The following is a 23,477-nucleotide window of genomic DNA, read 5'->3' as shown; positions in this document are numbered from 1 at the left end:
ACTGCTCCTGTAGAACCCTCCTTTGTAACCCTGGCCCCCACCTCCTCCCTAGAAAGCTGAGGGGTTTTATTTCCCTCTCATTCGGCACTCTGTAACCCCACACGCCCATAGCTATGGTGAACGGATAGAGCAGGTTGTGGGTAGCCATAAAAATAGGAGTAGGTAAAGGGAGAAAAGAATGGAGGAAGTATCTGTTGTACAGTAGTATGGAGACCAGATCTCAGGGTAATGCAGCATTTGTGGAGTTAGGTGAAAGTATGAATAATGAGTAATTCTTCTTGTCATCTACAGTTTTGAAAGCACTTTGCAGGAGAAAAAGCAAACATCACCAGCACATTTCATAACTGACACAAAAGTGAAACGACCTGCTCAAGGTCACCAATCAATTGCAGAGCAAAAACTGGAGGCAAGAGCTCAGAGCCAAGGGTCTTCCAAAGCAGATTGTGATTCCAGGTGCACTTAAGTGCAGCATGCCCGGGGCAACACAATACAAAGAAAGTCTGGTTTCTGGAGAGCCCTGACCTGCCACCTTTTGAATTTCAGTTGCATTTTAAAACCTGCTCGCTCTTGCTGCCGTATTAATGTAGGCACAAACAACAGTTAACTCTGAAAAATCTTTTCCGTGGGCTTCTTCACTGCCTGCCCCAATGAACCACACCACCTCACAACTGTTGATATACAGGGGAGAAGTTTAAACCTATTACAGTAATTATCAGTAATCAAAACTCTAAGATGTACTGTGTATTGCTGTAAAAATAGCATTAATTTTGATGCTCCAGAATCACATTTCTCTTGAACACACTTCCATGTACACACAAGTACGCAGAATTAAACTGAAAATTTATTTTCCGAATAGCCTCACAAAACTAAATTGGTATATACCTGCTTACACTGACCACACAGGCTTCATACACGGTACACATCCCACTTCAGTGTAATGCTAATACATCTCAGAATAGCAAGAGAGAATGTGGCTACTTCTCAAAAATAAAGGTGAATGGTGAATCAGAGAGCTCAAAAGCTGGCACAAACCAGCAGCCAAGGAGAGCAATGTGATGCTCACCTACCAAGAACAGCACTGAAGGGAGTAACTGGCCAAGTCATAAGGATAACACAGTACATTCACAAAAATCTCACTTTAGACAAATAGTTTGTCACTAAGGCTAACCATAACTGCATGGTAAAATACAAAAGGTAGAACACTAAACCCAGTCATTGGCAAAATGCCCAATTTTGGGACCTTGGCAGTTTCAGGGCTTCACAGCTGTTGGGGTTTTGCCCCCACCTCTGAAGGTGCGTTTTTCATTGTTAAAATACAATTTCCTGACAGTTTGATAGTGCCTTCTGCTGTGTCCTCGAGAGGGTATTTTTCATTAACCTAATTTGTATCTCAATATGCTAAACATACGTTCAGCCATGTAAGTTGGGTAGTGTATCACCTGGTGCTTTGGATTAATTTCTGTGGACAGTTACTGGGAATCTACCTCAGGGAAACAACAAGGAAGAAAACACTTTAAGAAACTACTGAGCTATGCTAGACTTTCAAGATCTTTTATGTTTAGGCTATTTTTCACTCGTTCATCAGAAAAAACAGTTTTAGTAAAATAAACTGTTTGCCTAAAACCTATCCTTTTATCTAAACATGAAGTTTAGACTGGAAAAATTTCAAATGGAGTTATGAGACCTTGAGATTACATGGCAATGTACCAATCCCATCTATTATTAATATCTCTGGGTGAAACCTGGCATTAGATCACAGCCATGGAAGAAAACAGGCATAGGAACTAATGACAAAATTAAGGTATTTTTTGTAGTATTTTAACTTCATTGCTTGTAGGCAGAATACTGGATACTTTGAAACAAAGATTTAATGGCTGCATTTCCTTCCACTTATCCCACAATCACGTTTTGGTTTAAGCAACACCTGAATGGTTCATTAAAAACAAGTCCCCTCACTATGGCTGCGCTGGAGGGGGTAAGATCCCAGGTCTTAACCCAGCCAGCTCCACGATCTGTTCAGTTGCCTCTCGGATGTCAGTGCTCCCATTAGAACTCTGTTTTGACAGAAACGCGAACTGCAGTGAGGTCAATGATTTACCTGCTGAGTGCCTGCTCATGACTGAAGAAAACCATTGCCTAGCACAACAGCTCTTAGTGGTGATGAAGTTGGGACTCTCGCTCTACCTAGGAACCCACTTGCATAAGCTGAGCTGACAGTACTCTGGATTTGTGTTCTGCAGAGTTTTTAAAAAGTTGACTTCAGCTTTCAAACTAGACCAAAACAGTATCAACAACTGAACTGGTAACTTGCCTGCCATCTTGAACTCCTCTGGTAGTCTGTTAAATCTGCTCAGCAGATTTCCCAGATGCCAGGCTGTTCACATGGAACGTGCTGTGATTTTCCTGATGGTGCTGACTACCCTCAGCCCTCACCCAGTAAATGGGAGGCGAGATGCTCGGTTCTCTGACCTTTGCTGGCATGCTCAGCACCTTCCAGCAGCAACAGATGCTGACTATCACTAATGCTGCAGTTGGTTACAGTATTTGAGGTTTCTCTATCAATGATTTTTCAACTTACACCTTTTTGGTCAATGGTTATGTGTTAAGAAACAGCAGTGACTTGCTCAGTAATACATAAAATATGAAAATCTCCCTGCATAAGGGGAATTTACTGTGTGAAAAACAGACTATGCAAAAAAACCCTTCAGTGAAGGAGAGGAAAAAAAGAGAATGAGAAAATCGTGTGAGTTGTTATTTACCTCTTGCTACTTCCAAAGCATATAATAAGACAGACACGTTTTGGGAAGCAATTTAGACAAAGCCTGAGATTAGACCATAGCCATGGAAGAAAACAGGCACGGGAAGTGAAGACAAATGGCAGAGTTAGTCCTGGGTTTCTGGAACAAAGAGGTGTGAGACAAACACAAAGGGAAAAGATGAGGCTAAGAAATTCCCCTTTCATACTACAGCAAAGGTATAGAGAGGGTATCTAAAGAGAAGGTATTGTAAACACTATCACGTTAGCAACATTCTGGTATACAGAAGTATAATGGGAAACCAGGACTTGAAGACGTTTAAGGCATCAAATATTTTTATTTCTAACTGCGCATACTTAAGTGCCAATAATGGTTGGCCTAATGGCATTGTTTACTGCAGTAACTTCATGACAAATACAATCCCAAAACCAAAAAAACATCTAAACCCCAACAACTTAAAGGCATGAAAGTTAAAAGATTTTCCCACAGTAAACATTAAGGAATGCTGCAACAAACAGTGTAGTGCATTAAAATACACAGGATTCATAATTAAACAATATGTTATTCAAGGCAGAGGAGGCTTTTTTGCGTATTTGCTGTTACACACTTTAAAAGGAGAACCATGCTCAATATACTTGCCTATGGGAATTCAGCATCACATTGTAGTATGTACCCTTCATTATTAAATTCTGATCTTAGCCAGGTTTCTGAAGGAAAAAAAAGGCTTGTGTGTTTAAACTGTGGGTATGTCTGGGTGCACCTGTCTACCTAATGACTTCTGAACTTGGTGACTGAAATCAGTATATTTGGAAAGCTGGGAGGACAGACTTCCAAAGTAATTAAATCCCCTCTTACAAGCTTCATGAAAGGCAGCAGCTATAGAAACTGATGCCCTGTATGCCTCAGCTATGGGAAAACTGCAGCAAGAGCTGTACTGGAAAATTCCTGCAGGACAGACACTACCAGCCAGACTGGGGCTTGCTCTTGGCAGAGAGCCTTGACACATGTGCTATCGCGAGCTGCAGCTGATTCCCCAGGAAACTGAAGTTTAGCTTGCCAGCCTGGTCAGCCCTTTGTACTACTCGCCAGCACCTGACGTAATCCACCCAGCTGCTCTTGGCCACTCAGCACATCACTTGGCTGCAAGTGCCCTCTAGACACATCTGGAACCCTTGTCACCATCTCCTGTCTTCTGGTTCACTGAGTCTGCTCCAGCTCTCTACTCTTTTTCTTGGTCCCTACCTGTAGTGCTAACTCCCTGGAGGTCTGATCTTAGCCCCACTCCTGACCAGACTCTCCTCTTCCCCCAAGACTGGCATACTTCTGCCTCACTGATTTGTTGACCTGTGCTCAGATCTAGCCATGTCTTTTCTTTCACCCGATCTTACGCTGACTCCTGGGGACAAACCACTTTGATCACAAAACTGGTTTTGACTCCACTGATTTCACTTGGCACCAACACTGGACCTGGCAAATCCATGACCACATCCCAAGTTCCATCTCCCAAGCACCCAGCTGCCCACGGTCATGCATCATGCTGGAGTGAGACTAAGTGTAAGGTTAGTCTCAAAACTCATTCTGAGAGCAGGTATAGCCTAAGCAAGTGGTTTCAAAAGACTTCCGGATGTCTGTACAGTTCAGCTACGAATCACCAATCCACAAAACACATATTTACCTGAAAAAAGACTTCTATAGCTTCAGCCTCTGTGAATATACTTCTGCTTTGCTGTAACAAACCTTTACTATTAACTTATTACTAATTAAGGTAGAGTTTAAATGATAAAGGAAAGCAAACACAGTAGGAGGAAATTGAATGACATGATCAAAGTCCCTCGGGTTTCTGATTAATTGGCTCTGGCACTTAAGTAAACTACCAATCCCAGATTATACATAAATTATTAAAGTTTTATCCAGTCACCTCAATAAATTAGTCCATGAACAACATAAAATGCTCCTCAGGAAAAAAGTTTTCACTAGCCAGGTGCTTTGCTGAGTATACAGGAACATTTCTGCAGTACATTCCAGAGAACCAGAAGTGGTGGTGAGGAAAAATAAAATAAAATAAAATAAATAATCAACACTTACGCTAGGATTGTGCTGGTTCTGTAATCATTTTCATACCAGCAAATAAAAACCTCTTCTTTAACTAAACCACTCATCATGGCACAAATCTAACAATTTATCTATCTCCCTTACCTCATCAGCATGTATTTTTAAGACTGTCACTCATAAATTGCTAGAATTTATTTTATTTGTTTTTAAAGCAAAGTAAGCTCAACACTGAAATTTATGGTGTGTCTAAATTCTAAATTTTAGTCAGGGCTTTCTGTTCCATCAGCACCACAGCTGACACAGCAGACCAGTTCTAAACATTTGAAAAAGTCTGTCCTGCTTATGTCAGAAAGATACTAATTTTCAAGGAACAACGTGAAGACAAATCACAAAGCTTAACTCAAACTATTCTGTGATTTCTTCTCCTATTGTACATACCTTCATTTTCAGTATTGGCTGGAACAGAATCAACACCAAAGGGATGCCACGGCTGAAGGTCGTCTAGGCTGAACTCTCCATCCACTGGAAGAAGTTCAACTGTGGTCTTAGTTTCTGTCAGTGAAGGCATGAGAGCATCATTTCCATAGCTGATTCTGGGTTCGCTGATCATATTGGCCAAAACATCATCAGAATAGTTCTGCTCTTTCTGAAGTAATTCATCTGCAAAGAAATTTCAACAGAAATTATCTAAAAGAGTCTGCATTTCCAATGACGTATTTCCAATGCTATTAAAGTAATAATTTACTGTTACGAGATTCTGTTTTTTTGTAATAAAGAACATCATGAAGGCTTGGGATAATCAAAACTCTGTGATGAGCACTGCTGATAAGGTAGGCACTTTTTTTGAAACATCAACCAGAATTGTTCAATACCATTTCCTACCCACATTTCCACCATATAACAGATCACAGGTCTGTGCTTTACAAGTCCCTGGACTCTTCTCCACCACTTTTAAAAGAAGCATAAATCAATTCCCTTCAACTAAACACATTGCCATAAAGTTAACATGTGAGAAACCTACAGGAAGAAATGTCTTTGTTATTTCCCCTTCCTCCTAAATGATCACTATCAAAGCTCATCACAGCTCTTAAATCCTAGATCACCACAACAGTTACTGTATTAAATCTGGCTTACTGTAACACACTGAATCTGAAGAAACATTTGCTCTTTTAGCATATATAACTTCACCAAAATACTGAAGAAGTTCTTTGCTAAAAATCTTTAGTAATAGATAGCTGTAGGTAAATTATTATACAAGCAACCAGGACCTAAGGTGGTACAGCATTATCTAAGTTGGTTTTTATTGGAGTATTTGTTTGTTTATTTTACTTGAAGCAAGGTGAGAACAATCAAAGCACATTTCAGCTCCATCAGGTGTATAGGACAGACTGTTCAACTCTGTTAAAAATAAGCTTGGAGGGTGTGTGTGCCTCATTACTTCAACTCCCTTCTCACATCAAGAGTTCATCTACTCTTAATCTCCCCCTTCATTGCCATTTTTTTTTTGTAGGAGCAACATGAGATTTGCAAGTACTTTGAGGGAACCTGGTGCACAAGAGCACATTCAAGTAAGCAAGCAATCGCTATGAAGATATGTAACTGCTAATAACGCACCATTGTAATTAGTAAGCAGATGTTACAGAGTTACAGAGCTAAATAGTTCAGAATGGAAGACTGCAGAAGTTACATTACCAGAGTGCAAGTGCTTGTACACATGAGCACACATGAAAGCTGATGATACAAAAGCTTAGTCTGGCTTCTCTACACTTTGTTAAGGATGCCCTGATTGTCCTGCTTCCCACACATATCTGAAACCTGTAGCAGTTCAGGGACAGGAATCACCACCCTACCGCTAGACTCTTTATGTCACTCTGGAGGGGCCCACTTATTTCCCAGTATCATCAGCGAGAAAGGGCATCTAAATTTCTATACGCACCAGAGCTTCAGACCTCTCAGTAAAATCTTTTGAATGTTTTTTCCCTCCCAACTTTACACCGGGCTGTACCACCACAGAAATGCACTGCACCCAAGCAGCAGCTCTTGGTAAGGCTCTTCACCAAGTCACAAGCATTAGAGTTAGCACTGCTTCAGTGCCTTTATCAGCGATGATGTAGTAGGGCTCTGCTCTACAATACATTTCATAAAGACCACCTTGATATAGTTGACAACTCTCTGCTACCCTATTACTATGCCAAATTCAGAACATCTAACGAAACAAAAAGTTGTAACCTCAGCCCTGGGGCAAAGCTCCTGAAGCTTAGAAAACCATGTTTTAAAACACATTTTCCTGTTTAAACAGCAATTGATTTAGTGGACAGTAAGCCTAATGTGTGTATAAAGTTTAATTCTGTGATTTAATTTGTCCATTAGAATGACTTACTAGGACAGTAGAGAAAGCCTGTGTAACACTGATTTTTCCCTTCATGTTCATTTTACTGAAAACAGTATTATTTTATAAGGTACCTAATAAATCTTCAGCATGGAAGGCAAGTCCTATTTTTGTCTCCACATTGCACTTACACTAATCCTTTACCAAATTAAATTGTTTCCTTGTATCAGAGAAAAGACAGGTGAAGCACCTTGATATTCTGAGCAGACATCGTATCACAGGACAGTTGTTAATTTTCGTTAGCTAGGGATGAAGAGACTTTACAAAAAAGGAGTTAGATGTTAGTGGCCTGAGCAAAAAGTCTGGTGTCCAAGGGCCTTGCAGGGAGCCACGGCTGATACCAGTTGAGCATGTTATAATACCAAGTCAGCACAGACCACAGGAAAGTGAATATTAAAGCACAGCCAAGCATCTTAGTGCCTGCAAGTCCTTCAGACCCAAGGACCAGAAGGGTTTTGGGGTACAATTCCCCTTGTTCCCAATGTCCTCCCCATCTCCATAGGATCGTGTGGGGCAGCTGTGGAGAGCTGCAACCCATGCAGTGGTGGCAGGGAGCAGCGCTGGGAGTGCTGTGCCCTAGTCACTCGTTTTCCCTGGGGAATGCCAATCCTCCACAACTCCTGTCTGTTCCCTGCTGATGATGCATTCTGTGTTACCTGCAGACTGCTCCTGCCCTTGGGAAGGGACAAACAGTGCATGGAGGGGAAGGAGCAGAGGGAGAAGGACCTGAATTCTGGCAGCAGAGGAGCTAGGTTGGCATGGCGCTTGGGGGGAGGCCGCAGCACAGGCACGGCTGGGCATGCCAGGCTGACAGAGAAGGACATCCAACTCCCATCATGATACCACGATTGTATCTAAAATCCCTAAGGCTGGGAGGGACGTGCACACAGTCTCTGCCAACGCTGCCCAACTGGGAGCATGTCGTCGCTGGCGCTTGCAGGCTCCATTGTTTCCCATTCAGCTGCGGCATACAGCACAGACATTAACTGACCTGCACAATAGCTCATGTGAGGCGGACAGATATTACAAAGAGCAGATTATGATTGCATCCATTTTACAAGGAGAGAAACAATGGCCAAAATGAATCAAGCCCATCTGACATGATGAATCAGACACTGAATGATAGTGAGAAATTGGAAGTGCCTGGCTTAGAAACTGTGCTGGAGTCCATCAGACTGAGGCAGCTGTGTCTGCACTGAGTAAATGATTTGCAAACACTTGTTTCAATCTTTGAACTGCTAAAGAAATTTGCCTTAGGATTTCCAGTTATTGACACTAGCTGGCAAAGTCCAAGATCAATTTTTCAGCGTTGATTTTGTTCGGAGTATTGATGGCTTGAATCATCAGTTACGCTAATGGAAAGCTGCACAGCCTGTTACCCATTGATACAGTATTCCCTCCCTTGTTCACAGTTGCCAACTCAATTCCCCCACCCTGCAAAAGACAATTCCCTAAATAAGCAGGGAGTACAGACACAGCTGGAGGCTAGGATGTGCATGTTTCAGGAGTATTCTTTGTGTGGTGAGTATCTTCATTATTAGGTGCTGAAAATAGAGAGATTCTAGGCTGCTTTTCAAAATTTCATCTCCTGTCAAACCAACAGGACAAAAACTCCATGACAATCTTCCTATAATAAACTTGTTGTTTCTCAGCTCATTATCTCCTTGTAGCATTCTGCTAAGTCCTGCCATTGTGAAGAATAAGAGGATGTCAAAACTTTCTGTCCCTCTTGAAAGCATGTGCTCAAGAGCAACCATGACCTTGGGAAAAAACCCATGCTCAGTTGGGACCTCAAACCTCTCAGCAGCTCTGGATTTGGTGTGAGAGTGCACAATTGCTGCTTCTTCTTTCAGGCACCCAAAGTACTCCTTTGGGCAGCCAAACCCTTCCTTTCCCAGGACGAGACACAGGCTCACTTCTGGTACTTCAGTAAAACACTTCTCAGACTTATCATCTCTAAGGAAGTTTCACTCCTTCCTAGGCTCATTACAGACATTTCCCCATGGGTCATTACTACACAACAACAGCATCTAGAAAAATTGAAGTGAATTATGTTTGGGGAACTAGATAGGAGGGTAATACCACTACAACCTCATTTCAAGACTATTCTCTTATCCCACAGACACTCACAGAGACTAAAGCAAAGAAGGAGCAGAGAAAAAGAAAGAAAATTTATTACAGAATCTTCTTGTGTACGCTGAATTGTTAGAAGCCATTTATCCACAGTGGCCCTAGATCAGACTTCCACTTGTAAAGCTTTGCAAGGAAAACTGTACTAGCAAAGATACCATGACAAATCCCAGAGGTGATGGGAGACTTTAGAGTGGCAAAAAACAGTCTACTCTGTAAGTGTTATCTACTTTTTACTGGCATACAACATTGCTTCAAATGTTGGACTGAGGCATACTTACCTCAGCCCTTTACCTGGCATAACTATAATGACAGAAAACGTAGAATAGTTATACTTGCTGCCCAGGAAAACCAGCAATGCAATAGTTACCTTACAAACCATCATTTTCATCTAGTTCATTGTTTAAAATTTCCAAAACTAATTATAATATTTTTTTGTTGTGTTTTCTTTTCAAGGAGCCTATCTACTAGATGAAAGGCTCTGCAATCACTATTATGTGCAGGATTTTTGAATTTATGTGAAAAGTAGCTTTAAAACCAGCAATTGTAATTTTTGAAGTTTTATAAAGAGATTTAAGGTCTTAAACCATATTAGAAACAAAGTGCATCCAAACCACCATCTAATACTAATTAAGACACCATCAAACTACATGCCATACTTTTGACCCAACACCAAACTTCCTTTGTAAAACAACATCTACATGATAGAACATATATTGATTCAACAAATACACGTTTGGGAACCAGCTCAAATAAACTGGTACAAATGGAGAGTCCTATTGCCTCATACTCATCATCTTACTAGTGACCATTCAGTCTGAACTGCACACGTTTTTCCCAAAGTTATGATTGTTTTTGAGCATATGTTTACAAAATGACAAAATTATAAAATGACAGCAACCTCCCTATTCTTCATAATGGCAGAAATTACAGAGTGCTTGAGTCACGGCCGTAACTTCGTGTGCACACGTATTATCTTACAACAGTTTGAAGACAGTTTAAAAGATGCATATGCTGTATGTCACAATTTGGATTCACTATAAACACTTACACAATCATTTATTACAGAGCATGTGATTAAGAGGTAACATGTTTAGATGCAGCTTTCAGTTGTACGCCTACCTTACAGACTAATCCAATAGTCACTGTTCATAATCTTCACCATGAGCATGTGCCTAAAGGATTTGCACTGATGTAATGCAGTCAGGTTTTAACTAAATTTCAATGTCTGCATCGTCAGTTGTATGAATCAAAACTCCCCCAAATTGCTAAATATGAAAACAAGATGTCCTTAAAGGCTTTGCCTTGGTGAATACTTTAAATCAAAGAAAACGAAAACATTATTTACCTGTACATCTGCATTTATATCAGAGTTCTTACATAAACTGACAGCATACTGGTAACCCACAGTTATGCTAGTAGCACTCCACAAGCAATGCAAATGAACAGATATATTTCACATTCAGAAAGTGCTTTTATTTCCCCACAAGCCATTTCTACTGAGATATGTTGTAAATAGGGGTTTAAGTAGGGAACTTTAAAATACAAAGTATTAGTGGCACAAGTAAGGGTTTTAGAGAGGTAACACTTTAAGGTTCAAAGGGCTTTCTGTACCTGCAATGAATGCAAATTCTACAGAGTCGAAAAGGTAGTTAAGTCACCTGTATATCCTGTGGGTTTCATATATGAAATCTACTGTATCAAGTAGGAGTTCCTCCTCTGAGGTGAAAGGAAAGAATATACCAGAAAATACCATGGGTATTTCCTCTAGCCTTTGCCCAAATCAGAGGAAACTTCAAGGATGTGCTTAAATTTAATCGCACTGAAGTCTGTGCCTTACCACAAAGAGTTAAGCTCCACTGAATTTCAAGCATTTTATTATTCTAAGGTGCTTTGCTGAACCAAGCATTACAAGATTATAATGTTACATACTACTAGATGTCATAATTATAACATTACCAAGCTGCAAAACACAATTACGTGGTATTCAGTGTTGAACTAATTCATTTGTATAGTACAAGTCAAATATAATTTAGAGAGCAACTCTGATGAGAACTTATTGAAAATGACCTGCCTACTGGAAGGTGTGAGACTGGCTTTGTTGCCTGCTTTGAAGATGACGATAAAACAAGAGATATGCTAAATCATTACTGCGAAATACTGGAAATGGACCCAACCTGCGATGCTCAGATCCATACTGACAGAGCGATGTGATCACTCTATTAGATTTAAGCTTTCTTCTCTTCTCCTGATTAGCCTGTGAAATCAGGCCACAGGTGGTGTTATACAGAAACTTTAACAGTCCAGTATGTGTCTCTTGCAGGGTTAAACTGGGACTGAAAGAGCAAGAACCATGGAAAACAGTATTTCATAGTTCTTATTTTCCATCCTTTAAGAGACATCACCACTAGGGCAAGAGTAAGTAGCAGCAGTATTTTTTTCAGATTTCAGAAATTTCTTATGTGTATGAAAATCTTGTTCAGTAAGGTGAAAAGTATTTTTCAAGTTCTCAGAAAATGAACACTTAAGGTATTATGAAACAGCTGACCTAAGAAATTTCTCCTACAAGTTAGTAAGAGAACAACCATCCCATAGCCTTAGACAATAACCTGTTACCCAAACACCAAACTTTATAAGAAATACACCTCTGAACTTAATAATAGCTGCAATATTTAGAACCATACTGAAAAGAACATGCTTCTAATGTATTTTTAAAAAAACACAACTTCACCACTTTTTTTTCTTTCCCATTTCTTGCCACTTCTGCTCTTTCAGCTTATGTAGATTTCAACATGTCCCAAATCACATCATAAGAACAACCCAAATGAGTCTCCTCCTGTAAGCAAGTACATGTAATGTTTCACTTACATTTACCTTGCACAGCATTTCTCTTAAACTACAAAAAAACCCGAAGATGTTTAACTCATACACAGAGCAATTCACCTTTTGGCAGCAGATCATGGTATAACAAGTTTTCTGATAGTAAACAGTGTTCAAAGCATAAGAAAGCTTGGAAAATCCAATCTAGGAAAACATTTATTACCGTGTAATGATTAATGTGTCTTTTTAATTTAATAATTTAATTTAATAATTAGGTGTCTTTTTTCATTAGGGATGGTCTTCAATGAAAATCTGGTTTTGTATATGGCTATGCAATTGCAGAAAGCTTTGAGCAAAGGTTCATAAGAATTTCCACTCCACTTCATCAAGGAAGAACCAGAACCATCCTCTCTCGTTTTTGCAGTCTTCTATGAAACTCAAGGGCTTGAAATTTTGTCTAATTTTGTAAGAAGGCTGCTCTCACATTCTTTACCATCAGTGAAAGAATACTATAATTACTACAGACCCCTAGCTATCTGACAGCTATATAAATTAGTTATTAACTAAAATTAAATATCAATATATGGCTACAGATGTAAGCACATTTCTAATTTTTTTAAATATTTAACAGCCAATCATATGATTAATGACTGCATTTCCCTCCTCAGTTTAAAGCAGAGAGTATTAAAGGAAGTTTGTGGGATAAAGTCAGTCCAAAACCAAAAGCTTGTGTTATCTCTGAAAAAGAGTTATTAAACTTAAATATAAAACTTAAAATTAAAGACCCTGCTCTTCTCTTTCACAGCTTCAAGCCTTTTGTCCATTGCTGTGGTCTTCCTTTCCTCTCACACCCTCCTCATTCAATTTGGTTGAATTAGTAATACTGTCTCAGAAAAAAAATTCATCATTCATAGCCTAAAAATCTCTGGATAAAAATGCAGAAAAATCCTACTTCCCTGTTATGGCACTCTTTTGGATAAAAAATTCTGAACTCAACAGGTTTTTTGTACACTGTGCCCCAAGTTTTCACATTAGGATCTCTCTGTTTTATCATGTGGTTGATTCCTCTCCAGGTAAGATGATGGCAACCTAACATCAAGGTAGATGAGGAAATATTAAAAAACACTTGGGGAAAAAATTGGATTGAAACTCTATACTGTAATCAAGAACATACATTGTATGTCATCATCCTGATCCACACAAGGCACTGTGACAAATTCCCCAGGTTTAATTTTAACTCCACATTTAATTCCAAATTAACATATCATTAAGTGCTTCAAAATAGGCTGACGAGTTTAAATTAAAACAAATAAACAGCTCCCCCCAGTCATCACTGACATTTCTGCCAGATGAATCAGCATTCATTATTCTTCCTCAGTCTTCTACAGAGCAGAAAAAGCCAAGTACCTTTCCATCCTAAATAAATAGGTAATAAGGCTTGTAATGAAACTGCCCTAAAAAACTCCTCACATTTATATGGAAAACTGATATGGAATTTTATTGTCTTATTTTCTGAAAATAATTACTTTATCAATTATTTATCGGTCTTATTTACTGATAAAAATGATCAGATCTATTTACCTACCTTATAATGCACAATAGAACTCAAAGCTGCAGTAGAACCTAAAACTCTACCACTTTCTAAGACCTGAAAAAAGTTAGTCATCATTTTTTAGAAACACTTCTAAAGGTCAGAGTACAAATACCACAACAATTTTTGATATGTACTGAACTTAGAGGCAGCTTGGGAATCACTAAATAATCCATAAAAATATATACATCTATACATGAATTTGTTGCCCCTGACTCCCTTGGCCAAAAGAGAACATTTTCAGTTTGACTCACTTATAATAGTTTAAATCAGAATTCACCAAAACTGAATTCTGCAGCACCTGCTCCAAATAAAATATATTTTGCCTATTTATTAACCACAATTTTAGGACTCAATAGATCAAATGTATCCTGGGTTGTCTGAATATTCTAGAGAGATGCATTTATTAAATTTAACAAATATATTCATTAAGCAGGATATGACCTTATTCTGATAGCTTTTAGACTATTTTTCATATGCATGATCTAATAGAAGGAAGCAGAACAGTGAAAGGACTGGAACCCTGCCTAGGTAGCACTATTCAGGAAAATGCATTTTTCAATTAAATTGGACATATGAGAATCACACAGCAGGAGAAAACTGTGCTGATGAAAGACTGCTTCATTTGTAATCCCATGTGCATGGGAATTGATTGTTAGGAGATTAATGCAACATTTTCATCAATCCAGCTGTTCTGTAAAATCACATATCCTCAATAATTCTTTTCCCTTTTTATCTCAATAGTAAGAGCTTGCCTAGCAAGAATACATCAGATACTGTTGGCCATAATAAGCACCCGTGAATTTTCACTGTGCACATCTGAAGCGAAAGTTCTGCTTGAGTAAAGCAAAACTTAGTACATTGTTGGCACTGAAGGCATATTTAGCCCTCCTCACTCAAGATACCTGCCCATAGTGATGCATTTCAAACTTCAGTGTTTGAATTCCCCTGGATAACAATTCCAGAGATTGCTATGGGAACGACAACTGACACACTAGCTCTGTAATATATAAAACTATAATATATACCTTGTGAAGACAGTCTCTACCTGGTTCTCACTAGACACTTTCAATTTGCTTGCATGTAAGAATTAAGACGATTAATTTGCTTCTTTCACAACCTGACACTCCCTATAAGGAATCTGATCTTAGAGTGAATCACATAAAATGGCACAACTGTGTTTCCAAAGCAAGTAATTGGGAAAAGAAAATCCATCATTCAACAGCAAGTATGAAGTGGAAGCTGTGGGAGTATCTGTGGTCCTATGATTTTGGGCTGCTTCAGTACTTGTAGACACTGACATCATTAACTTGATTTAAGATGACAAGATAACAACATATTTATGAATTAAATCACACATATACTCAGTGAATCAAGAAAATTTTCAGTAACTAATTGTAATGCCATTTCCATGAGTGGTCAATATCCACCAAACCAGTGCCTCCCCATCTGAATGGAAGCTATGCATTCAGAAAGTCAAGCTCATCTGAGCTAACATGCTCTCAGATCATATTTGCAAGCTGGACAACTGCAAGATGTTTTCAGATTTTTGTTATCCATCCAATAAAATAATGACATCTTAAATTTGGCACATGATGAACTAACTTACTAGTTCCTTAAAGTACAATGGTAGAAGCAATTATCAGGAAATACAAATGAGAAACGCCAAGAAAAGCTATCTTGGTTCATAAAACAGTAAAATCAAACTTTAAAAAAATGTTAGTACCACCACATGCTTTATCGGTGTCATCTCAAAAATGAGTGCTCCAGCTGTTCTTTTCACTTACACTGAAGACATAATAGAGCAGGAAATCAACTCAAATAGATGTTTATGAACAGCCCATCACTATGAGGTAATCCTGACCTACTATGCTTTTAAAAATCAATCATATCCAGCATACTGATTTAAAATAATACACACACTGCTATATATTCAACATTCTCATAGTACTTTAGCCCCTCTACCAGCAGAAACAACGCTCTCCAAGACACAATTTCTCAGCCTGCTGTCTCTATGACACCACAAAATGACATGTGAAATGACTGGAGAGTTAGACGAAAATCCTCATTGAATCCACACATTTCCATGTATCCTATCAAACTAGAGAAAACAGAAAAGAATACAACCAACCATTGGACAATTATTCAAAGTTTAGTACTACTTTTCTTAATTCTTGGACAAAAATCCATTGTGAACAAAGGTCACCTGTAGACTCCTCCAAAGGGCTATTAAAAAAACCCCCTGTGAAATGGTCATGGTACCAGGCTCAACCTGTTGGCACTGCGAGTCCAGAGTGGTTGTAAATTTCCTGTGGGACCTGTGGTGGGTATGATAACTTGCTATTTAAAGAGAGGTGTCTATGAAAAAATACTTTAGGCTAGAGTATCAGAAAGGATACAGAACAGAGACTTCAAGAAGGATCTACTAATTCAGGACAGAGTGCTCTAGCTGTCAGCTCCTGAAGAAAATCAAAGCCATACTTTTAAACCTCTCCTGTTCAAGAATGAATTATTTAGAAAGAAAGACTTAAATACCCACTGAAATACCAGATGCCCAGAAAATTTAAAAATTACTTTGTTTATAATCTATGAGTCTGTAATTATTATCAGAAGTTCCCGGTTTTCAGTTCTGACACTTGGCTCAAAAGACCAGACTTCTTTACAGGCACAAGTGAAACAGAACAGTGTTTTTCAAACCAGAGGAAAAATATTCTCTTAATAGACTTCCTAAGACCTTTTTTAGTCTGATGAAATTTCTGAAAAGCAGATGGAAAACAAGATGTCCCATATCCTGCCCTGATGAAAAAGCCACCCCAATCCAAAGTCATTTATCCTTTTCATAATATCTGTAAAATTTGGGGGAAGCTGGCTCTTTCACTGACTAAAGTCATGTTCACAATATTTATGAGATTGAAAGAGGGCTTGTGCACACAAAAATCAGGATTCATACATTTTCTGAAGAATATTAGCACCCATGACAAGACACAATAGACCATTTAGCTACAAAAGATGGGGAGGATACAGTATGCTACTAATGAAAGCATTTGAGAACATCAGTGGCAGTGAAGTGCATTTATAGCTATTTTAATCATCTACTATTCTCTGCCTAATTTTCTATGACAGTTAAATAATCTGGACAGAAAATAAGAGACGCTTAGAAGAGGAAAATGTTGGATCTATTTCCAGGATTTTTTTCCTTCTTTCCTAAGCTGCAGCAAAGGACGTATTTTACTAGCAGACAGAGCTGAATCTCCAACCTGGAGAAGTAACTAAGGTTCTTCAGCTCATCCAAGCTCCTTAATGGCATAGAAAATTTACAAAGCCTCAGCAACATAGAACTCTCCTTCCAGCTGGCAAACTTCCTTTGCCTATTAAAATATAAGACACTAAGGGAATACAGTTAGTTCAGCAAGAAATGCAAAGTCCTGCACCTGGAAAAGAACAACCCCATGCACCAATATATGCTGGGGACTGACCAGCTGGAAAGCAGCTTGGCAGAAGAGAACCTGGGGGTTGGGGCAGACACACCAAGCTGAACATGAACCATAAATGTACCCTTGCTGCAAAGAAGGCTAATGGTATCCTGGGTTGCATTTGACAGAGCACTGCCAGCAGGTGGATGGAGTTGATCCTTCCCCTCTGCTCAGCACTGGTGAGGCCACATCTTGAGTGCTGTGTCCGGTTCTGGGTTCCTCATTGCGAGAGAAGCATGGATGTCCTGGAGAAAGTTCAATGAAAGGCCACAAAGATCATGACGGGACTGGAATACCTCTCCTTTTAGGAACGGCTGAGAAAGCTGGTACTGTTCAGCCTAGAGAAGGCTCAGGTGGATCTCATCAATGTATAAATACCTGAAAGGAGGGTAACAAAGGGGACAGAGCCAGTCTCTTTTCAGTGGTGCTCAGTGACAGGACCAGAGGCAATGAGAACAAACTGAAACACAGGAGACTCCCTCTGAACATCAGGAAACACTCTTTTACTATGAGAATGACTGAACACTGGCAACTGGCCCTGCTTAAGCAGAGGGCTTGGATTAGATGACCTCCAGGGGTCTCTTCCAACCTCAGTCATTCTGTGACATCTGTTGATTCCCCTCATAAACAGAATATATCACCTTGCTCCCACAAATAGTTCAATGGTCTCTCATTGAGCTATTTATGGCATTTAAATAATTATAAAAATATTTTAAGGGGTTACAAAGTCGCAAAACTGGTGGCTTAGTAAAGACCATAAGCTTGTGATGATTAAAAAAACGCCTGAAGTGTGTGTGCACACATTATATATATATAAACTAGGTAAATGCTTTAAGAACTAATGTCCTTGGGTGGAAGGGGTCTTGACTTCTTATCAGGCAGACCACCTGGGCCATATCATGTTCATATTTAAGCATACAAAAAAAAAAACATCTATCCAAATGCTGCCGTGTAAATCTTAACAGAATTAATTTGCTTTTGTGGGAGAACCCTCTTCTACTTTTAACCAGTGACCCAACAATATATTTTCTGCTAGAGTTCTAACAAATCATCTGCTCAACTTAATGCTACAGGGCTTCAAGGGAGAAGATGAAATGTAAATAACCACTTCACAGAAAGTTCAAATTTTTCTTTGAAAAGCTAAGGTTACTGGATATGCACAAATACATCAAGTCTATTATGAGGAAAAAGCACAGGCACTTACTGCTGGAAGTCACTTCAAGGTACCTGTACAAATACGTATTTTCTGAAGGCTACTTTCCACTGCTTGTTCCAGCTGCATTATCCTTATGGGCAAAAAGGGCAGAGCAGAACAAGATGAACAGTAAACCTGTATGAAGCACCACAAATACACCAAACAGCGTCTTGAAAACTAGAAGGTAGGTTTTACACTACCTTAAGGAAGACCTGCACATTAATTGTACTACTTCCAGAAAAATCTTCTTAAAGTTTACTGAGAAATTTCTGTATGTTGTAGATACACCCATCAAATCTGAATGGAAGAATTGCTGCCATGGAAAAATGTGCTGGCTTTAAAGAGATAAGGGTGGAAATTCAACTCTTACGGTTTGGGTAAATATAATGCTCCCTTGTGTCCAAAATTGAAGATGTTCCCTCTCAAGTACTAGCCAACTGCCTGGGGCAATTTAGAAATGACAATTCCATTGATCTCAAGAATGGCAGAAAGTATAAAACTGAACAGGAATTGTCCAGACTTGCTCAGCTACAGATTTTTATAACTACTGCAGCTGCACACTGGATTTGTGGCTGTTTATTTTACCCTAGGTAAAAAGTTCAGCTCCGTTTGATTCCTTTAAAAAGAGAAAAAGAAACACTAACTGGAAAGTATGGATAACCAAAACAAGAGAGGAACTGCTTTTCTTCAGAAAGAACACCTCTAGTTTCCCAGTCCTCAGAATGCTTCTCTGTATCTCCATCTATTGCTAGAAAGTGCCTGTATTTAACAACCAAGTGGACCCCTCCAGTGCCTGTTCTCAAGAACAGTCAGAGTCCATGCTTACACTAGCAAGTCATGAAGTGGAACATCACAGTAAATAGGGATGACAGAGACATTTGTTACTAAAATGTACTCCTATGTGAGCTAAAATGCTACTGTAGACAGACCCAGAAGAATTTAACATTGACTGCTTTAAGCAGGTTTGTCAACTGGTGCAAAACCCAACTGTTCTGAGGATGATCACCACTGATGAACAATTCCCCATCTTCCTCTATGCCAGTTCACTGAACTTGGTCTGTCCCAGTACGGATAAATCCTGAAGTGCTTATTCATTTACCCATGCTTCAACATCCCCACTTTCCCTCACCAGAAAAAAAAAAAAAATAGGCATTATAACCACTCTGATAATGACATTAATTACATCAAGCAACTGCTACCACAGTACTTTTGCCTCTAGTCTAAGAGTGACACTAGAACTGCTTCCCATGAAGCTGACTAGAACTTCTACCTCCATGACCAACAAGAAATTTCAAGAATTTTCTAGTGTAATGTACTGAAATTGAGTTATAACTTAATAACTATTCTTACTTGATATGAACTATACCATTCTGTAAGATTCCATTCCAACATCCTTGATAACCTTACAACACCCTTTTAACAAGCTAGTGACACATTTACTCTATGTCAACTTCCATTTATTATTCTGCTATCTCAATATGGGAACCCAACTTCAAATAAATGTGCAGAAATTCTAAGAATTGCTTTATGATTTTAAGTATTTTTTTTGAAGGTAGAGTTCTTCCCTTCAGCTGAATCTTAAGACAGAAAGTACAGAAAAAAACTATACTGAGAAGTCCCACTGCAGTCTGAAAGACATTCCTAATTACATATTCAAAATATAACATTTCAGGAGAGAGGATGAAGAAAACAATCACAAAAGAAATGGCACCAAACAGGACAAACACAGAATTTGCTTTTGCAAAGCCTTCAAGGGTGTGTTTGGTTTTGCAATATAAATCTCCAATCCACAATGGTTGTCATTTTTGGACTGTCAGCCTGCAGCAAGCAGCTAATGCCCTCAAAAATTCTTAAGAAGGATACCACAAAATGAATGGAGAACACCATCCTAATCCAACTCTTGGCAAGAAATACAGTTACAGGTCAAAATTAACAGCTAGAAAAAATAAATTAACAATTACTTTTACAAATGCTGAAAGACCAAAACAATCTGAGGTAGTGCTAACTTTGCCCTCCACAAATGCAGACTGACAGGTATAGGGATGTAATGGTTAAAAAAAGCAAGTCTTCAGACATCTTCAATCTGCAGCTTGTTGTGTATTTACAGCTTTTTCTAAAATTACTTAAAAAAAGTCTTCACAAGAAGTTGTCAAGGGGCAAATCTCTCTTGCTCAAATTCTGTCATGCCAAGACAGAGCACACAAATACTTGAAACAGCACATGACCCACAGCACACTGTATGCATTTCAATGCAAGCAGTGATCTGGGGTCTGCTTGTGTTTGTACTCTTCCCAGCTACATAATGTGAGTATGGCATCCAGATCATGCTGCAGAACAGGACAGGCACAACGGAACAGCATAATAAAATAACAGGAGCTTGATTTTGTTTGTCAAGGGAGAGATGAAATCCTATTCTCTTACTTACTGCTCATAACAATGTTTCGGAGCTTAGTTATGATACTGCTGCAGTAGGCGGTGCTGAATATTTAATCAGTGGTGGACTAGAAAACATGGAGCTGGGAACATCAGTTTGGAAATGGAGCAGCAAAGACAGAATTAAAAATTCAGATCACTGTCTGCCCATTTGACTGATGCACAAAGCTCTGACATAGCTTCTGATTCAAAAGCTGTGCCACTCCCAGCAATAAATTGCCTTTTACATACATGGATAAGCAGTCTAATCAAATAAGGATTTAAAGCAGGATGTGCTCAAAGAACTGCTGACTTCTCTTAAAGCCTGCCATTGCTCGCTCTGAGCTTTTGTACATATTAAATAGTATATGAGTATATGAGTATATTTATCAGAGGGAGAAGGTGAGTACAAATACCAAGGTAACCAAATAATCTGTTCACCTAGAGTGTGCAAATAAACCTCACCTCTCAGATTTTTTTTGTGCTGCTTTCCTATTCATGGAGCATACTCTCGCCCATGAGAAACACCACTTAATACCAAGAATTACACTGGCTGCTGAGAGTGACCTGGTTTGTAGCACATTTGCATCACTGCCCCTTGAGAAATCATTTGCAGCTAGTATGCCAAATGGACTCATATGAAAATGATCTGCTTATGCTTTCAAAGCTTTGTGTAACAGTCATGGTCAGACAGACCTCTTTCTGCAACTCCTACACTGATACTTTTTCCCCTGCCCCAACATAAACAAAAGACAGGCAGCAGTACTCTTTCTTAGACATCTGGAATTTGCTGCTACTATACGCGCCTGTCACCCTAATGGGATGGTTGCACATTACGCACTGGTCAAATGCTTAGCAAAAAATTCCTCACCATGTAAGTGCTGCTGTCTACCCTTAGGAGAGCTGTGGGTCTTCCTATGTTTCTATATATTCAAATAAAGACATATTCTGTTTAAGCCAACAGACACCAAATGGTGATGAAAACCTGCAGATAAGGACTACAACTCTTAAATTTTACCCTAACTTCCTGCCACCATCTCTGCTGGAATTCTGAAAATAACCAGAAGTTTGCTTTTATCACAGAAGCTGAATTTCATCTTTTGGATTCCACACCTTAAAACTATGGCTGTGAACCTGCCTTTTGAGATAGGAACTTCAAACACGCCCTGTATTTTAAAGGAACTTCAAATGTCCAACTGCTGGATTGAGATTTATCTGATCACCAAACATTAATTAAAAAATCTTCAGATTGTTGAAAAAAATATTCTTTATGCAGCTACTATGCCTCAGGAGTAACTCTAGATTCTATTTTACATAATTCAAATTCATTGCTCAGCATAAAGACTTCAAAAGTAAGAGACAGAAATTACAAGTGTGCTCCTTATCTTCAGCCCCATATACTTTCCAATGACAGCATGCCACCACTCTCATGGATGAACCTTTTGTAGTGGACTGTCAGGAAAACATAAGGGAAATTTTAATGTATTTCAGGTTTAGTTTCTAACAAAATAATTACATCCCACAATGTGAGATTCAAATTTGTCAACAGCTAATAATGAAGAAACTGTGCAGAATAGGGCATAATATTTCTAGCAATGAGAAGGTCTCGTAAAAACCAGCATCTTATTAGATATGAGGAATTAAACCAATGGTACAAATTCACAGAAAACTAGATCTCATTTATTTTGCTGCTTATACAACTACTTGCTCAATTTAGGGAAAAAACTACCTTTGTCAGAGCTGTGTCTTCTAAAGCAAAGATTATTCATTCCTCAAAGTGAAAACTGTTCATGAAGAACTCTGCAGTAAATCACGGAACTAGAAACAAAGAGTAACGAACAAAAAACCTGAACTAAAACATTAGCCATCTTACTTGTATCCCAGACTAAGAGAAGAACTATTTTCAACTATGCTTCCTTACATGTAATTTCTTATTCAGACACCATGTGTGTGAGATGTTCTTACCTAGGTTATTTTTCAACTTTTCCACTGACAGTCTAAGTCAATGGTTCTAACAAAAGATATTTAATGAAATATTTGGTTTTTTAGTAAGAGTTGTAATATTTATTGGGAATGTTACAAAGTGCAATTTTATTAGTATTTTACTTCTTGCCAGATTCTGAAGCTGTAATAGATTTCCTTTTCCATGGGTTTAGGAAGAGCACAGAGATTAAGAAATTCACTACTTTCAGAACAGAATTTGAAACAGACTGATCAGTACTCAAAGCTAGAAGGGAACTGTCTCCTTTAACAGATGAGAATGACCACAATAAACTTTTGTTAAAACCAACGGTAATACCAAATATACAGTGAATGTTACCAACAAGAAGAATGTTGATACTGAAAGAGAATAGGCTTCTTTTCATTACTGAAAACTACTTTATCTAGTAAAGCCCAGATCTTATAGTGCTTTCTTTAATTTTTGCTGCCTGGTAACTCAGTATGAGAACTTACTTTTCATTGCTTTAGACTCTGCAATGCTTTGAAGAGTTTTTAGTATGCCCAAACCCACAAAAAAAAATCGAGGTAGGGTAAAAGTACTCAGGAGACTGTAATAGACTACTTCTTTGAGATATCTTAGCTTCTCTCACCTTATTAGGAATAATATCCTACTAATTTTAGGCGATTTCTTCCCCTAAAAATTAACATTATATTTGAG

General features: G+C 38.7%; 1 protein-coding gene across 5 annotated transcripts in view; it reads right to left on the bottom strand.

Annotated features, from left to right (window-relative positions):
* Positions 1 to 23,477, bottom strand: part of APP (amyloid beta precursor protein) — a 177,119-nt gene that overhangs the window by 24,110 nt on the left and 129,532 nt on the right. For all 5 annotated transcript variants that reach the window (XM_026867753.1, XM_026867769.1, XM_026867761.1 and 2 more), the window contains one exon: positions 5,247 to 5,468. In XM_026867753.1, coding sequence (XP_026723554.1) covers positions 5,247 to 5,468 — 222 coding nt within the window. The remainder of the gene's footprint in view (positions 1 to 5,246; positions 5,469 to 23,477) is intronic.

The sequence above is a fragment of the Athene cunicularia genome (genome assembly GCF_003259725.1).
Source record: "Athene cunicularia isolate RWA chromosome 1 unlocalized genomic scaffold, athCun1 chr1_part1, whole genome shotgun sequence".
Classification (NCBI taxonomy): Eukaryota; Metazoa; Chordata; class Aves; order Strigiformes; family Strigidae; genus Athene; species Athene cunicularia.
Note: the sequence above shows the minus strand (reverse complement) of the source record. Positions and strands in the feature narration are given on the sequence as shown.